The sequence below is a fragment of the Galeopterus variegatus genome, unplaced genomic scaffold, assembly GCF_000696425.1.
Source record: "Galeopterus variegatus unplaced genomic scaffold, G_variegatus-3.0.2 Scaffold1054, whole genome shotgun sequence".
NCBI lineage: Eukaryota > Metazoa > Chordata > Mammalia > Dermoptera > Cynocephalidae > Galeopterus > Galeopterus variegatus.
In genome coordinates this window covers 162,554-180,690 of record NW_007727165.1, presented here as the reverse complement: position 1 = coordinate 180,690, position 18,137 = coordinate 162,554, and the positions used below count along the sequence as shown (strand labels likewise).

The 18,137-nt window shown below is 40.9% G+C and overlaps 1 protein-coding gene across 5 annotated transcripts in view; it reads left to right on the top strand.

Annotated features, from left to right (window-relative positions):
* SPECC1L (sperm antigen with calponin homology and coiled-coil domains 1-like) overlaps window positions 1-18,137 on the top strand; it is a 148,556-nt gene that overhangs the window by 57,928 nt on the left and 72,491 nt on the right. For all 5 annotated transcript variants that reach the window (XM_008574500.1, XM_008574504.1, XM_008574502.1 and 2 more), the window contains 3 exons: window positions 11,179-11,252; window positions 12,348-12,523; window positions 16,280-16,443. In XM_008574500.1, the coding sequence (XP_008572722.1) occupies window positions 11,179-11,252; window positions 12,348-12,523; window positions 16,280-16,443 (414 nt within the window). The remainder of the gene's footprint in view (window positions 1-11,178; window positions 11,253-12,347; window positions 12,524-16,279; window positions 16,444-18,137) is intronic.

Below are 18,137 nucleotides of genomic sequence, written 5' to 3'. Positions count from 1 at the left end.
GCCTGAAACCACGGATAGGACTGAACCCTATGTATGTTATGTTGTTTTCCCATACATACATACCTGTGGTAAGGTTTAGTTTGTAAATTAGGCACCGTAAGAGATTAACAACAGTAATAATAAAATGGAACAATTACAGCAGTATACTGTAATAAAAGTTATGTGAATGTGGTCCCCTCCTAAATATATTTTTGTGTATGTGTGTCTGTACTGTTCTTTTTTCTTTAATTTTTTTATTGAAACGTATTGATTGTACATATTTATGGGGTACAGAGTTGTATTTCAGTATGTGTATACAATGCGTGATGATCTAATCAGGGTAATTAGCATATTCATCATTATAAAACTTAATTATTTCTTTGTGATGTGAACATTTGATCTCTCTTCTGGTTGTTTGATAACATATGCAGTAAATCGTTGTTAATTATAGATTCCTGTGTTGACTATATACCGATATAACTTATTTTTTCTGTCTAGCTATAACTTTGTATTCATTATTAGCCTCTCACTTTCCCCCTTCTCAAAATATCTTTCTGTACCATACTCGCCCTTTGTCTTCTTGTGATGAAGAGGGAATGGAATGGAACGGTGCTAGATTTCATCATGCTACTCAGAATGGTGGGCAATCTAAAACTTATGAATTATTTATTTCTGGAATTTTTAATTTAATATTTTTAGGCTATAGTGACCACTGGTAACTGAAATCACGAAAGATTAAACTACAGATAAAGGGAACTACTGTGATTTCTGGAATATAGACAGCAGATGGAATTGGGAATAAGGAGAAATTAAACAGTAGGAAAACCTACAGTCCGGGAGAACATTGAAGCTCTGAGTAATGATGTTCCCAGCAAAACTTTGGGGATGGGGGGATTAAAACCTTCAATTCAAAGTAGGGACCAGGAAGAGCAGGAGGTGCAGGCCATGGTGTGAAAGGATTACCAGAACCATGTGCCTTCCTCTCCTCATCGGGTACTAGCTGTGGTATTTGCCCCCAGCCTGCTGCAGGCCCAAACTCTTCTCTAAATAAGTGGAGAATATGGTGCCAGAGGCTCTTAGCATGGCTTTGGTATCAGAAAGAGAACTGAACCAGTGCCCGAAGTAACTGCAGGCTGCCGTGTGGTCTTGAAGAGAAAACCACATAAAGGGAAAGACAGTTTAGCCCAGAAGTAAAGTGGATTCACCACCTGTTGCCTTGGTTAGTGCTGCCTGTTCCCCTTTTGTTCATCCAGAGGGATCTCCCCTGTAGGCATGTGTCTTCAACAGGACCTTCACCTAGTCGATATATTGAGGGGAGAGGCTATGAATTATTCTTGTCCTTTATAAGTAAGAAAGACCAACCAGGACATTTTAATATCTTAAAAGAGAAACAGAAGAATGAAGCAGGTCAGCTGAGCCCAGAGAAATAAGGTTAAGGACCTCATCACCAGTCCAGCAAGCCAGAGCTGACTGGTGTCAAGAATAGTGGCATCTTGAGAGATCCAATCAAGGTGGCGGAATAGACGGTCTGCAGCATCACTCTCTCCCACAAGTCAACCAAACTTACAACTATAAAAATGTAACATCAGCCAAACCGGAGCCACTGGAGCTCAGGGGAAGAGGAGGAGAGACCTACGGAGATCATGAAGGGCGGGAGAAACCATGATGAGAGAAAGAAAAAACTGTTCTGAGCATTTCGGGCCACAGCTGCTTTAAGGCTCGAGCTGATGAGTGCATGGAGCAGGAGCTGGCAGGAGCCGCAGCTGTGCCCGTCAGATGGAGTTACTTGGAGGCGGCAAGGGAGAAGAGGGCCTTGGTGGCCTCCGGAACAGCAAGACCACTAACAGAGTTCCTGTGGACCCACGCAGGAGCGAGGAGCCAGAACAACTGAAAAAAGGGAGCAATTCAGAGGCCGGTGAGTCATCGCAAGGGACCGGTGCATGGCCCATCCCATGGGAAGTGTTTGGAGCATGGGCGGTGGGGGAGATGGGCCCACTGGCAGAACACTGGGGCCCAGCAAGGAAAGCCGACCTGCCCCCCAATCAGCACAGGACCACTCAGAGGAGACTGGTCAGGAATGCAGAACTGCATGGGGTGCAGTTTGATGAAAAAACTCAGGCCCAGATCAGAGATTCTACAGAACACAGATCCACCGAGTCTCTGGAGAGCCGGAAGTACCTATAAGGTCAACCATTAAATCCTGAGCTGCACAAAAAGGCTTTCCTAGGGAAACAGCAGCAAAGTAGCAATTTAAACAACCACACAGCTCAAGTACTGGTTCCCACAGGAAGTTCCCCCATGTTAGAAGCAAAGGACAAAAAATTAGTTCTGGCCCAGGCACACCACCAGCACCTTGGGGCCTGCCTGGGAGCTGGAGGCTTGGATCTGGGGACTGGACCCCACTCCTACTTCCAGGCAAACTGCACCAGTACCTTGGGGCCAGCCTGGGGGCCTGAAGCATGGAGAAGGGGACTGGACCCCACTCCCACAACCAGGCACAACATGCCAGCACCTCGGAGCCCACCCAGGGACCTGGGACATGGAGAAGGGGACCGGACCTCCCTCCCACAACCAGGCACAACATGCCAGCACTTCAGAGCCCACCCAGGGACCTGGAGCATGGAGAAGGGGACCGGACCTCCCTCCCACAACCAGGCACAACATGCCAGCACCTCAGAGCCCACCCAGAGACCCAGGGCATGGAGAAGGGGACTGGATCTCTCTCCCACAACTAGGCACAACATGCCAGCACCTCGGAGCCCACCCAGGGACCCAAGGCATGGAGAAGGGGACTGGACCCCCCCTCCCACAACCAGGCACACCACACCAGCACCTTGGGGCCTTCCCCGGGGACCCAAGGCAAGGAGAAGGGGAACAGACCTCTCTCTCACAACCAGGCACACTGAGCCAGCACTTCAGGGCCCGCCTGGGGAACCGAGGTCTGGAGAAGGGGACTGGACCTCTCTCCCACAACCAGGCACACCACGCCAGCACCTTGGGGCCTGCCCAGGGAACCAGGGCATGGAGAAGGGGACCGGACCTCCCTCCCACAACCAGGCACAACATGCCAGCACCTCGGAGCCCACCCACTGTCCTGGGGCATGGAGAAGAGGACCGGACCACCCTCTCACAACCAGGCACACCATGCCAGCACCTCAGAGCCCACCCAGGGACCCAGGACATGGAGAAGGGGACTGGACCCCTCTCCCAAAACCAGGCACATGGCGCCAGCACCTTGGGGCCTGCCCAGGGACCACAGGCATGGAGAAAGGGACCAAACACTCCCCACAACCAGGCATACTGCCAGTGCCAAGGAGCATGCCAAAAACAGCACCTTCACATGGGTGGCCCACCATAGCCACCACAGTAACCATGGCTGCTGCAAAAGCGGCTAGATGCCACAGCCACCATGCAGAGGGTCCGCCAACCGCTGGAGTGCATTCACACAAGAAGAGTCACCAGCAGAGACAAAGAAAAGAAGAGGATGTCTCTTTCCACAAAACCCAATTCAGAGTGACAGAAGAAGCATCGGCTCTATGATAATATTGGGGGATCTGATCAAATCTCTCAGCGTTGGACAGATCATCTAGGCAACAAATTAACAGAGTAACCATTATTCTTTCAGAAGGAGAGAAGAAATCTAGGGCAATTAGAGAGGGGAGGGGGAGGGAATGGGGGAAGGGGAGAGGTTGGACAAGGGGCATAAAGAATAATTACGATTTGTAACAATATATATGCTAGTAATATTGATTTAATCAACATATCTCAATGTTCAACCCAAAAATATGTATAATCGATTTTGATTCAATTAATAAAACAAATTAAAAAAAAAAAAAAGAATAGTGGCATCTCACTTGGGGGGAGAGTGCGGAGCTAATAATACCAGGTCAGAGGTTCGGATCCCTGAACTGGTCAGCTGCCAAAAAAGAAAAAAAAGTGGGGGAGTCAGTGAGATCTCAGGCCTGCCTCAGGGCACAAGGGCTTTATCAGCCATTTACTGTTTGCATAGTAATGCTCTGTGCATGCTTGGAGTTGAGTATAAGTGCCTTTCCTGCCCTCTGTAGTTCCTAAGATAGTGGCTAGAGCCTGATACTTAACACAGGTCTTGTGTCTTTTACTTGGAGCACTAGTGACAGTGGTGAGCAAGGGTTGGCTTGAAGTTGGGGAAGTAGCAGAAAGAAACAGAGGAGAGTTGTATAATTCTGTGTTGGGAAAAGCCTTTCTAAACATGGGAGAGTACTGAAAAGCCATAAAGAAAAAATGTCTCATATTTGACTATGTGTAATTGAAATTTTCAATTCTGCCACAGTACCGTAAATAAATGACAGAGAATATTTGTAACATTTAAACAAATAATATTGATATTCTACATGTCATAAGACTAGGACCATCCATTAGCTAAATAATAAAGTATGTGGGTAGATAAGTCAAAAAGACACAGAAAGATGCTTGACTTACTAAAAAGCAAAGAACTACAAAGTAAAACAAGATGCCAGTTTTCACTTAGATGTGCAAAAATTGAAAAGATTGATAACATGCAAGAGGAGGAGAAAAGGGTCTTTTCATATACTGTTAGGAGTATGGATTACTGCAGCCATTTTTAGAGTATTGATCAAAATTTTAAAAGTATGACACTGACTTAGCAACCCACTTCCAGAAATTTGCCTTTCAGAAACATTCTTACAAGGTTGCAAATGTATGTATAGATGTAGATGCCTGCTGCAGAATTACTTGTTACCACACAAACTTGGAAACTACCTATATTTTCAACAGCTGAGATCTGGTTAGTAACCTAGAGTGCATTCTTACTCTGACTGCCATTTGCCATTTTATCAGTGAAGATAAATGAGGCAGGTCTGTGTGTGTTGGCACAGAGAAATGCCATAAGCTGAAATAAAGCCACAGGACAGTATAGTATGAGCCATGTATGTTACCTTTATAGTTAAAAACCAATAAAAATTTAAAATATAATACCAAAATGATAGCCAGATATAATAGTGTTCCTTAAAAAATACAGATTGCAACATATTCTGTACAATAAGTAACTTTCTGACTTCTCAAAAAAAAAAATTCTGTATACTTGAACCTTCTAATGGATTAGTTCAGGTCCTGTTGAAAACCTTCTAATGGTTTAGTTCAGGTCCTGTTGATAGTTTCAAATGGTTCTTCATCACTCTTTCTACTTCTGGAAGTGTATCTTCAAGTAATCCCTGAACAATTGTATAAAGACATTCATTGTGTTTATAACATTAAATTGGAACAATTGGATACATCAAGATTATTTTAGCAATCTCCTTTTAACGGTTCCAATTTTATTATTTTTTTATTTTTATTTTTATTTTTTTGTCTTTTTCCGTGTCCGGCAACGGATCGCAACCCTCAGTGTCGCCCCCGCACCGGACCGGGGACCGGCAACGGGATCGCAACCCTCGGTGCTGCTCCCGTGCCTCGCTCAGCCAGTGAGTGGGAACCGGCCTGTATGTGGGATCCGAACCCTCAGCAGGAGCGCCGCCGCACTTCCCAAGCGGCGCACTATCGCAGTGCGCTACCGGGCCAGCCCCCCAATTTTATTTTATTTTATTATTATTATTTTTTCCTTTTTGTCTTTTTTTTTTCGTGACCGGCAACAGATCGCAACCCTCAGTGTCGCCCCCGCACCGGACCGGGGACCGGCAACGGGATCGCAACCCTCGGTGCTGCTCCCGTGCCTCGCTCAGCCAGTGAGTGGGAACCGGCCTGTATGTGGGATCCGAACCCTCAGCAGGAGCGCCGCCGCACTTCCCAAGCGGCGCACTATCGCAGTGCGCTACCGGGCCAGCCCCCCAATTTTATTTTATTTTATTATTATTATTTTTTCCTTTTTGTCTTTTTTTTTTCGTGACCGGCAACAGATCGCAACCCTCAGTGTCGCGCCCGTACTGGACTGGGAATGGCAACAGGATCGCAACCCTCGGTGTTGCGCCCGTACCTCGCTCAGCCAGTGAGCAGCCAGTCTGTATGTGGGATCCGAACCCTTGGCGGGAGCGCCGCTGCGCTCCCAAGCGGCGCACTGTAGCAGTGCGCCACCGGGCTGGCCCTAACGGTTCCAATTTTTATGTGCCAATTTTATTTTCTAATTGATGGAATACTACATGGTCATCAAAATGGTGCTGCACATCTGCTTATTGGTAAAGGTGTTTATTATTGGCTTGCTAAGTAGAAGAGCTTATAAAGCAGTATAAATACTATAATCCCATTTTTCTTTAAAAAAAAGCATAAAACAGGGCCAAGCCTGTGGCGCACTCGGGAGAATGCGGCGCTGGGAGCGCAGGAGCGCTCCCGCTGCGGGTTCGGATCCTATATAGGGATGACCGGTGCACTCACAGCGCTCACTGGCTGAGCGCGGTGTGGCCGGTCTCAAAAAGGACAAAAAAAAAAGCATAAAACAAAACTATGTACATATGTATGAAGTCTGGAAAGACATATGTGAGTGCACATAATGGGTAATGTTATTTTTGTTACCCTTTTCTGTTTTTCCACACTTTTTATTGTGAGTATGCATTATCTTTAGAATCAAGGGGGAAAAGTTACATCTGCTTTTTCTGGGAAAAATAAAAATGTGTAAAATAAAAAGTAAAGAAAAATAGAAAGTGATTCATTTGAAACTCATCTGTGTCCTCTTCCCATGTCAGGAATTCTAGGATGGGAATAAAGCCGTGGCCTGGTGCTTGGACACACTGCTCACCCCAGTCACCTGCTCCTGAAGTGTGGTTTTGAACAGATTGTTTACTCTTGTCCTTTCCCGTCCTTTAAAAATTGCACCTGGACTTCACCTGGAGATAATTGACCAGAAGCAAGACTTTGACTAAGTGCTGGTGCCAGTACTCTGATGGTGTTCTAGGGATTCGGAGAGCAGGAAAGGTTGCTTGTGAACTTTGATTACTTTATACCCCCAAGAGTCACAGGTTGATCTGTGCCTTTGGTAGCTGCCTGGTAACATCTGTGTGATAGGTGGGCATATAACCAGAGCCAGAGTGGATTCTTGATTTGTCAGAGACAGTAGGTCCTTGGTGGTGAAAAGATTATCAAAACACATTATTTTTACCACATTATTAAACAGGCAGGGCAGTGCCCAAAATTGTTCAGAGCAAAGTTGTTCTGATAACAGTGAGAATAGCAATTTACTTGATTTCTAGAATAAAAATAGCAGAATTTAGATATAATTTGTAATTTAAAAAAATAAGGAAATCATAGTAGTAGATTCTTTGGTAGAATTAAATGTTGCTTTTGAGTTGAAGACAGTAGATGGCAGTGTCCTCACGCTAAGAAAACCTTGAAGAAGGAGGAAACTGCTTTCAGAGGCTGGAGAGGTGCAGAGTGATGCTGCCTTGTTATGTGACCATTAACCATGCTAGATGGAAGTTTTGCTAAGTAGTCTTCAAAACAAGAACTTAAGCACAAACTCCTTTGTTTCCAGTGAGGAAAAAGCCTGTTGTCATTTTTAATACTTTGTATTTCAGAGTGATAATACAGGCATGACTGTAAAGTTTAAATCAAATTCCTTAGAGGCACTTTTAGTGCACTGTGTTCTAAGTATGTCCAGTGGCTGCCAGCCTTCTATTTGAAAGGAGTAGTAATAAGATGTGACAATTATAAACATGTAGTACCAGGGCAGAAGAATGTCCTTTTAAGAATAGTGATTATGGCCATGAAAGTAGAGGTTGGTAAAGAGAAGAAGATTAGAACAAGAGAAATGAATGCAATTTGGGATTTTATGAGCAGTTTAAGACGGCCATGTAGCTTAAAATGTCACCTGAGAATCAAGACATAGGTGTTAAAAGTGAGCTGTTGTAAGATTTACTGTCATTTCTCTTATGTGCATTATGTGTAAAGATAAGTAGGTGTGTCCTTCGTGATCAGAAGAAAAGGAAAACAATTTTCAGCAAATTGAAAAGAAATTACACCCCTAATATTTTTGTTTGCTTGTTTGTTTTAATTATAAAATATTTCTGGCTTACAAGCAGAGATAGCATAAATGAAAGGCATAACCCCTGGTGTTTTCAACACTAGAGATATTTCAGCTTCTGGTCTTACATTGTAGCTGTGTCTGATAATATCATTGAAACCCTGAATTCACCCTTGTTTGAGTCACAAGGAACCAAATTCCCTTGCTGGTTTGATGAGCCATCCTTGCCTCAAGAGATAAGGATCAGGGTATTGGGCTTCCCCACTCAGCTTGGTGTCCACTTTGCCCTTAACCAGATTAGATGGCCTGTTAGGCCCTTAGTTTCCAGGTTAAATTAGGTCTGAAGTAGTAGGTTGTACATGAGACAGATTTCAAATGTTTAATCTTTTGCATATGAAACCGTCCTCCTTTGCTAGCTCAAAACAAGATTGGCCTTTCTGTCTCTAAGAGGGTAGGAAGTATATCTTTTTTCTTTTCCTTTATATCTTCAGCATCTAGAAAAAGCCTGGCACAAAGTTGGTACTTATGAGACATTTGTTGAATTAATGAGTAAATGTGAACCCTTTTTATTTCATAGGCCCTGACTTTATTAAACAATTATGGGACAATGAATGGGAGGAAGTTAGCTGCTGGCTGCCAGAATTGACCCCTACCCCCACCCCACCCCTCACATTTTATCTCATTTACTTTTTATCCAGCTTTAAAAAAATAGCATTATTATATAGTTATAATAATTATTATTGCACATATAATGTTATATTCTAGGCTTTATGTTGTTACTGAAGTGAGTTTATGCCATTTAATAAAAAATCAGAATACAAATGTACCAACATTAAATGAAAGGCATAATGTCACAGAGATTCCAGAAGAGCCAGGTTCCTGATGGAACTGGGATGAGGAAGATAATGGGCCCTCTAAGAAAAAACCTCAGCATGTTCATACTTGATTAAAAAGTAATAATTTGTTAGCTGGAGGAAGATTTTTTTGATTGCATGTCATAACACATAAGTGTTCACTTTGCCTGGGTTCTTGCTACTAAGTGTAAAGAATGGGAGAGAGTATTCTTCACTCAGAAATACCAATGTTGAGGGACGGCCCGGTGGCGCACTGCTACAGTGCGCCGCTTGGGAGCGCGGCGGCGCTCCCGCCCAGGGTTCGGATCCCACATACAGACCGGTTCCCGCTCACTGGCTGAGCGAGGTGCGGGCGCAGCACCGAGGTTTGCGATCCCGTTGCCGGTCCTGGTCCGGTACGGGCGCGACACTGAGGGTTGCGATCCGTTGCCGGACACAAAAAAAGACAAAAAAAGGAAAAAAAAAAAGAAATACCAACGTTTATAGCTATGATGTCCCTAACAATAAATAGTTAAGTTCTATCAGTAAAATACTAATGTTTGAAGAAACCCTAGATAATGATTTCAGTATCACTTTTTCTTACTGCTACTATTAGTTTGCATATTTATACATTCCATTTTAAAGGCCTGTTATGTGCCAGGTGCTAGGGCTGTGAAGTCACCACATGGCTCCTGGTTTTGAAGTGTTTTCAGTCTAGTGGTAGAGACAGATGTGTAAAGAAATGTAATAAAGTTGGCAGCAACATATACAAGTCTGTATAAGGCAGAGTTGGAACCCAGACAGGGATCTACTGGGGCAGTAAGTAAAATCAGAGTAAAGGATCTGTCACTAGATGTAAATGTCTTTTCTGGTGCTTAACCAAAAGTGATTGGTTCCTAAACTGTCAAAGTAATCAGCTATGATAAATTTACTGAGCTGCAGTTACCAGCATGGTTTCCTCCTAAAGCATTTCTTCCTTATGCATGGATTTTAGAGCAGAACTTCCAAATAGAATGTGACTTCTCTTTATATTTCTGGTTCCAAGAAATATTAAGGACTGTCCTGTGCTGTGCCTTCATCTTTGTATCCCCACTGTATCTAGAATGGTACTTTGCATCTTCTTGGTGTTCATTAAATGTTTACAGAGTGAGTTAAGTTCTAAGAAAATTCTTTTTATGCAATAAATAATTTGAGGAGTTATTGATTTACTTTATAAATATATTCTTTATTTTATAAAAAGATTTTCTATAGTATTAATTTAAATAGTGGCTCCCCTAGATATTATGCAGTTAATTTTTTTTTTTTTTTCTTTTTTGTCTTTTTTCGTGTCCGGCAATGGATCGCAACCCTCAGTGTTGCGCCCGCACCGGACCGGGACCGGCAACGGGATCGCAACCCTCGGTGTTGTGCCCACACCTTGCTCAGCCAGTGAGTGGGAACCGGTCTGTATGTGGGATCCAAACCCTCGGCGGGAGTGCCACTGCGCTCTCAAGCGGCGCACTGTAGCAGTGCGCCACCGGGCCGGCCCATATGCAGTTAATTGTTTAATTAATTTTATAAATTCACTTTTTTGGAATTTATTCCAGTGTGTAAAGGAAGTTATGCTTGAATAAATATATATATATATATATATATTTTGCTGTGTTTCTGATCTGGGCACTAATGGGGGCACTGATTGCCCTCACCAGTGAATCAAGACCAGTAGATTCTCTCCTAGGACTCTAGCACATGAGGACAAGAGCTGTTGCATGAATACTTTAGGTTAATAACCCTTATGATTAAAAGTTCACTTTTTGGGGGAGGTAGCTATCCTCTATAGGCCAGGAAAAAGTACACATTTTTTTTTTTTGTCCTTTTTGTCTTTTTTCGTGACCGGCAACGGATCGCAACCCTCAGTGTCGCGCCCGTACCGGACCGGGACCGGCAACGGGATCGCAACCCTCGGCGTTGCGACCGCACCTCGCTCAGCCAGTGAGCCGCCGGTCTGCATGTGGGATCCGAACCCTTGGCGGGAGCGCCGCCGTGCTTCCCAAGCGGTGCACTGTAGCAGTGCGCCACCGGGCCAGCCCAAAAGTACACATTTTGATAGCAGTCATTGTTTTGATTGGTTATGTGCCAAAAATGTATGTTTCTAACAATTGATTTTACTTAACTTTTTGTTTCAGAATTAAGACATTAAGGAAAGAAGTGATCCACATATTGTGATTTTAACTTGATATTTTCCTTAGAAAATAATATTGGTTAATATTTGGATTGAACATTCTTTTTTTCCTTTAATGTTTTATATTAAGTTTTCATAAAAAGGTCTTTGGGCAGGATAACTTTTTTAAAAATGTCATATTTAAGTACCTCTTCCCTTTATATTATGCCCTTTGAACACAGCTCTAAGAATAAATATTTAAACTATTGTGGTCTTTCCAGATACAGTTAAAAAACTCCAGGACCAAAAACATGACATGGAAAGAGAAATCAAGACACTCCACAGGAGACTTCGGGTAGGATAAATCTTCATATATTATCTCATTAGAAAACATAGTTTTCTTAAGTTTGAGGTGTAGTCATTGACCGTGTGATCAATCATCTTAAGCTTTAGATACAGTGATAATATTGAACCCATTGGGCTTCGGGCAGAAATCAAATGCTGTCATTTCAAAGTGGGAGTGGTGCTAGATTTTGAGTAGAAGATAATTTATGGGTGGTAATTTTAGAAAGATTCGTTAAGAAACAAGTGTTATATTTTGGGAAGTTTATTAGCTTTTGATCATAAAGTGTCACAAATTAAACTGTTTTTATATGAATTTTCTTTATTCAGTGATTTTGATTAGCTCGCCATCAGCAGTGTTGCTATGATACAGAGGGTGGGGAAAAAGCTAATTTCACAGTTTGGGTCATTCCACAGTTGCTCGGACTGCCTTTGCGATGTCAGAAATTTTGCTTTGGTGGTGAAGGGACACTGGGCCCAGGCATGGCCCAGCTGTGGTTCTAGTGGAGGTGAGCCCCTGGGGAGACTTCCCCACCCAGCCACACCCGCATCCTCCATGACTGTGGGAAGCAACAGACCATACAGTTCCTTACCGCCTCTTTGTATAATTTTGTCTGCCTATATTATTTTAATGTTTTTCTTCTGGCTTCCTCTTCCTTTTCCTTTACTTTTGATTTTTTTTCCCCCTGTTTTTGATGTAAGGATATTTATAGTTTTTACTGTATGGTTCACATACCATTTATATACCTTCTTGAGCTTTTCAGAGGTAAAGCTCTGTGAAATTTGATGTTTATTTTTGTAAGGCTTGCTTTGAAACTTGCATGAGGAAGGGAGGCTTGACATTATTATTTAGTGAGCACTTCGAGTGCTTGATGTCTCCATAAGCAAGGGTAGCTGGGAAATCTTTTCCACATTAAGAACAAGTTCAATAATAATAGTGGCATTGCCTGTTAGAAATAGGCAATAGCTATTCCCTGGGATTAAAAAAAAAATCATCGTTTGGGAATACAATGCATTTAAAGGAATCTAATCATAAACAAATTTTATTGCTTTAAAATAAGTCTTCATTGCTCTCTTTTGGAAATAAAGATTTAGTCTTTTAATATAGGAAGAGTCTGCAGAATGGCGGCAGTTTCAAGCTGATCTCCAGACCGCAGTAGTCATTGCAAATGACATTAAATCTGAAGCCCAAGAGGAGATTGGCGATCTGAAGCGCCGGTTACATGAGGCTCAAGAAAAAAATGAGAAACTCACAAAAGAACTGGAGGAAATAAAGTCACGCAAGTATGTTTTGAGAAGCCAGTTGTATACTTAGGTTTCAGCAGAGAACACTTAAGTCCCAATTTTGTGACGTATTACAGAAAGAATGTAAGGTTCAACACTACTGGGTTTTCTGGGTGCAGTCTATATGGATCTTTCAGAGTTTTTGTCAGTGTCTATCAGTGTCAATGATCCACAACTCTGGAGGAAGCCAGAATGGTCCCTGGCAAAAGGGTACATTATAATTCCCTCCTTTTCCCTATCCCCATAATCCATTCCTGTTACTTTAGATTATAGCCTCATCATTAAGGATGTGGACTCTGGAGACAGACTTGGCTCATGTCTGGCTGTTCCTCTTAGTAGCTGTGTAATCTTGGTCAGGAACCTTAACTTTCCCAAGCCTCAGTTTTCTCATCTTTAAAATGGAGACAGTACTACCTGCTTTATAGTGTTGTTGTAAGGATTTAATAAGATAATGCCTGCAAAGTGCTCAGGGCAATGACTAATATATTTTAGCTTGTATTTTTAGAGATGCAAGTAAAGAATGCAAAGTGAGTTTCTCTCCATCACTCACTTGAGAAATTTTCACTTTTTTAATCTTATAACCACATGAATCTTCACAGTAGTATTTTTCCTCCATCTAACTTAGAGATTGTTGGAAACACATAATTATTAGATGAGATAGCATTTGTGCTCTGAGCTGAGTGGGGAATAGTATTTTTGTGTTTGAGGTTATTATTAAGAATTTGATTATTCCTTACTTTGAGTAATTCTTAAGTAAGCTTGGGGAAAAAATTTAGAAAACTAACAGTATGTCTTTGAAAAGCTATTTTACTTTATTATTGCCTAGCTCTAGTGTCTGGCTCAGTGAAAAGTATTGCTAAACATCTTTCACTGGCTTCCTTAAGTCTTTTAATATAGAACATGGAATGAGGCAGATTATTGTTTCTCCACTGGTATAAAACTTGTATTAGATTACTTTTTTCCCTGTATGCTATTAAATAAATGGCATATCAGAATTGCTTCATTTTTACAGTTATCCTGAATGACTGCAGTTCTACTCTTTTAGGATCATTTTTTCTCCACTGGTATAAAACTTGTATTAGATTACTTTTTTCCCTGTATGCTATTAAATAAATAGCATATCAGAATTGCTTCATTTTTACAGTTATCCTGAATGACTGCAGTTCTACTCTTTTAGGATCATTCCATTGGATCCTGAAAGCTCACCAGTCTTTGAGACACATATTTAAAAGATGTACTTCCTAAAAGAGGAAGCATTTTGTAGAGCAGTGGCTCTCAAAGTGAGGTCTGCAGATTTCTGGGGGTCCCCAAGACCCTTTCAGGAGGTCTGCAAGGTCAAACTTTTTATAATAATATTAACACATTGTTTGCCCTTTTCACTGTGTTGACTTTTGCACTGATAGTGAAAAGCAATTGTAAACTGTTAGCAAGAAATGTAGAAGGTTAGAAAATTGTATGTATATGAGGGGAATTCAAATTTTAGATTGTGAATCACGGCCTTGGCACCAAATTGTACTCAAAGTCATTGTATTACCACCACATGCTCACATTTTTAGAAAAATGCAGGTTTCATTTAAAAATGTCATTAGTGAAGCAGTAAATTATTAATTTTATAAATCCTAGTCCCTGAATACACTCTTTTTCACATTCTGTATGTCAAAATAGGAAGTACATAAAAAGCACTTCATCTGTACCTGCAGTATGCTGCAGTATGAGGTTGTCTTGAGGAAAGCATGGTGTGATCCTGTTAGTTTGAGCTATTTTCTTTTTTTTTTTTTTAAAGATGACCGGTAAGGGGATCTTAACCCTTGACTTGGTGTTGTCAGCACCACGCTCAGCCAGTGAGCTAACCAGCCATCCCTATATGGGATCCGAACCCGGGGCCTTGGTGTTATCAGCACCGCACTGTCCTGAGTGAGCCACGGGCTGGCCCCGAGCTATTTTCTTTTTTCATGGAATGTCATTTTTACTTGAGAATGACAGGCAAACTGTGGATATTCAGACTTTGGTGTTTGGTGGATATTTCTTAAAAATGATTAAGAGAGCCTGTCACTTCAAGGTAAACAACTGACAGTATTTGTTGCCAGTGATAAAATATGGGCTTTCAGGTGAACATTAGGATTTTGGAAAACTTTTATTTGCCATCGTGAGCTTGGCAACTTCCATATTTAAAAAGTTTTCTGATGAGGTCATTGGTGATGTTAACACATGTGACTTTCAGAAAATATATGGTATAATGACAGGCATTTGGAAAAATCTGTGTAAATCAGTGAACCAATATTTTCCTCATGACCAATGCATGATGTTACAATCATATATGTGTAAAAGATCCATTCAGACTACAAGATAGACCAGTGGATTTTAATGGACAAAAATAGGAAAAGTTCATTTATATGGTTTCAGATTCCGCATCCCAACTTACTTTTAATACCACTTGTTGCGTTTTGGTGCAGTGTCAGAGAGGAATAGCTGCAGTTATCTAAAAAGGCTATTAAAACATTCTTCCCTTTTCCAACTGTATATGTATATGAGACCTGCTTTTTTTCATATCACAATAGATAGAATATAGAACAAATGAGAATTTAGCTGTCTTCTATTAAGCCAGACATTAAAGAGAAAGCCAAAAATGTAAAATACTGCCACTCTTTGTACCTTTTTTTTTTTTTTTTTTTGTGCTTTGGGAATATAGTTATTTTTTGTAAAAATACGTTAATCATGTTAGTAAGTTCAGGGTTTATTTTTATTTTTAGGTTAATTAATGTTTTATGTATTTCTTTGTTTTAAGTAAATTTAATGGAAGAAAACCCACATAAACAAAAGCTTTTGAGGGGGCCTCAATCATTTTTAGGAGTGGAAAGGGACTCTAAGACGAAAAAGTTTGGTAATTGCTGTTACAGATTCTTTATTAAAACTTCTAATCCTGACAACTAGCTGAACATGAGACCCTGTGGTACATCTTGAGACAAATAAAAACCTGCTAGAAGAGCTAAATGATCATGATAGACAAATTTTCCTAAGAACTGGCTTAATTTTTGTCCACCTGTAAATGTACTTGATAGTTACATGACATGTACAAACTCTACAATTATAATCTCATTACAGATGAAAACTTTTGTGTTAGTTAGCTCAGTGATTTAGAGAGAGCCAGAAATGAGATGGAATTGATTTTTTAGATGACTGAGGATGCATCACACTGAGCATGAGGACTCATGTTACTAATATGGGCCTGGCTCTTTTTTCTTTGTAGAAATTCTATTTGGAAACTATAGTAGTTTTCTTGTTCTGTTTTTTAAGATTATGGGCTTTGGTTTCATTTTTTTGTATTTCCATGTCTAAGCAGGGCATATTAGTTAGCTCCAGTATCCATATCTACTGTTGAATCCCCTGGCTCCTAAGAAGGGCCAGGCCTTCTCAGCAGCACAGAACCCAGAATTCCCAGTCTGAGTCAGGATATTTGGCCAGTCTGCCTCCCATTTTATTGCTAATTGATTACTGATGTCCTCACCTTACACTTACTTAGATGAAAGTGGAATTTGATGGTTACTTAACTTACTTAGGATAACCTGATATAAAAATTTTAATATAATTTCCTGGTATTTACCAAGCAAATGAGAATATTAGACCAGGTAATTTACTGAGCTCAACTGATAAGATTTTTTAAAAACAGAGACTTTTTAATGCTTTTGCTTTGGGAAGGGAAAATGTGTACTTTCTAGTCTATATGTAAAAATATCCTAATTTCAATGTTGTTTTCAGGCAAGAAGAGGAGCGAGGCCGTGTATACAACTACATGAATGCTGTTGAAAGAGATTTGGCAGCCTTAAGGCAAGGGATGGGACTGAGTAGAAGGTCCTCGACTTCTTCCGAGCCAACCCCTACAGTAAAAACCCTCATCAAGTCCTTCGACAGTGCATCTCAAGGTAATTGTGCTAGGGGCATGAGTCATATTAACCTACCATATGTACTCTGGTCTAGTTTGATATTCTTTACCATCTTGGTCTCTTAGTCTCATCAACTTTCATATAGTATTAATGAATTAGTCTTAATATAAGGTGAACTTTAATAGGAGATTTGGTATCTATTCAGCTTCAATGGTGTTGGTCTCAGACTCCACCTTAACCTTATTAAGAAATGTGTCTCTTCTCCCTAGGTGGATCATACACCCTCCTGTGACTTTGAATATTCTCTCTGTGCTTAAAAACTTTCAGATGTATATAACTTTAGCTCTTTTCCTTCCTCTGATCTCTCCCAGTCTTGTCTCTCCATATGCCTACCTGACATTGACACTCAGTGTCTCCTAGATATCTTATGTCCATAACCAAATCCTGTCTCCCAACTTCAGTCTTTCCCCATGTGTAAATGGCAGCGCATTTCACCCAGTTGATTAAACCAGAAATCTAGGAATCTTTGTAAACCTTCTTCTCCATCCCCACATCTAATCCATTATCAGTAAGTCCTGTTGATCCTGCCTCCAACATGGACATCTTTGCTCTGTCTGCTTCTCTCCAGCTCTAGGGGCACAGTCTTTAGTTCAAGCCATCATCAACTACTGATTTTAGTAACCTCCTAATTAGTCTTCCTTTTTCAGTTCATGATAGATCTTTTCTTGCTTAAACCTTTAATTGCTTTATTATAGTTGGAATGAAATTCCTATCCACAGTGCCCGTGTGGCCTGACCCCTGTCTACGTCTTACCTCAGTCGAACCACTCTTCCCCTGCCCGCTAAGTCTAACTACACTGTACTTCAGGTTCTGAAACAAGCTGGGCTCAATGTCACACAAGTTTTGCTCTGTGCCTGGAAGCTGGCCCTCCCCACCTTCAAATGACTGGCTCATTTTCATCTCTCTAACCTCCTTAGCTCTGGGAAAGGGAAAGAGATGTTGGGTTTTTTTTTTTTAAACAGCTAATTATGATATGTCCTAAAGCTTAAATTTCCATGTAGAAATTCATTAAACTTTGTGTCAGGCCACTGAAATCTGTATTCTGATTATACACAAATGAGTTTTCTTTGACTTAAAAGTAGAGCAGAAATCACATGTGTACTCATACACATGGTTGGTATAGACATTCTGGAGGCACTTAGGCAATATCTTCCAATTTAAAATTCCACATTCACAGACCCTGAAGTTCTTATACATAATACTGGCACAAGTGTATAAAGATACACACACATACACAAACATACAGTTTTCAATATAGCATTGTTTTGAAGAAAAAAAAAAAAAAAAAGGAAAACCTGTAAATTACTCAAATGCTCATTAAAAGAATTAAGACAATTATGACCCATTGTGATATAGTGGAGTACTGTGCATCTTTTAATAAGGATGAGATAGATCTTAAAGTACCAATGTTAAAACATGTCTGAAATCTTTTATATGAGTGTGCCACCTGATCAGTTGCTTTGCAGTCCTTTATAGTGAGTTGCACACCAGAGTGCATGCACAGTATGATCTTATTTTGGTTTTTGAAAGTACATAGTTAAATGTATTTGCATAAAAAAAAGTGCAAGAAAGTCACATTCAGAGCTGTTGTTAGTGGCTACCTCTGATATGATGGTAAGATGAAAGGAGATCTTTTTTTTTTTTTTTTTTTTTTTTTTTTTTTTTTTTTTTTC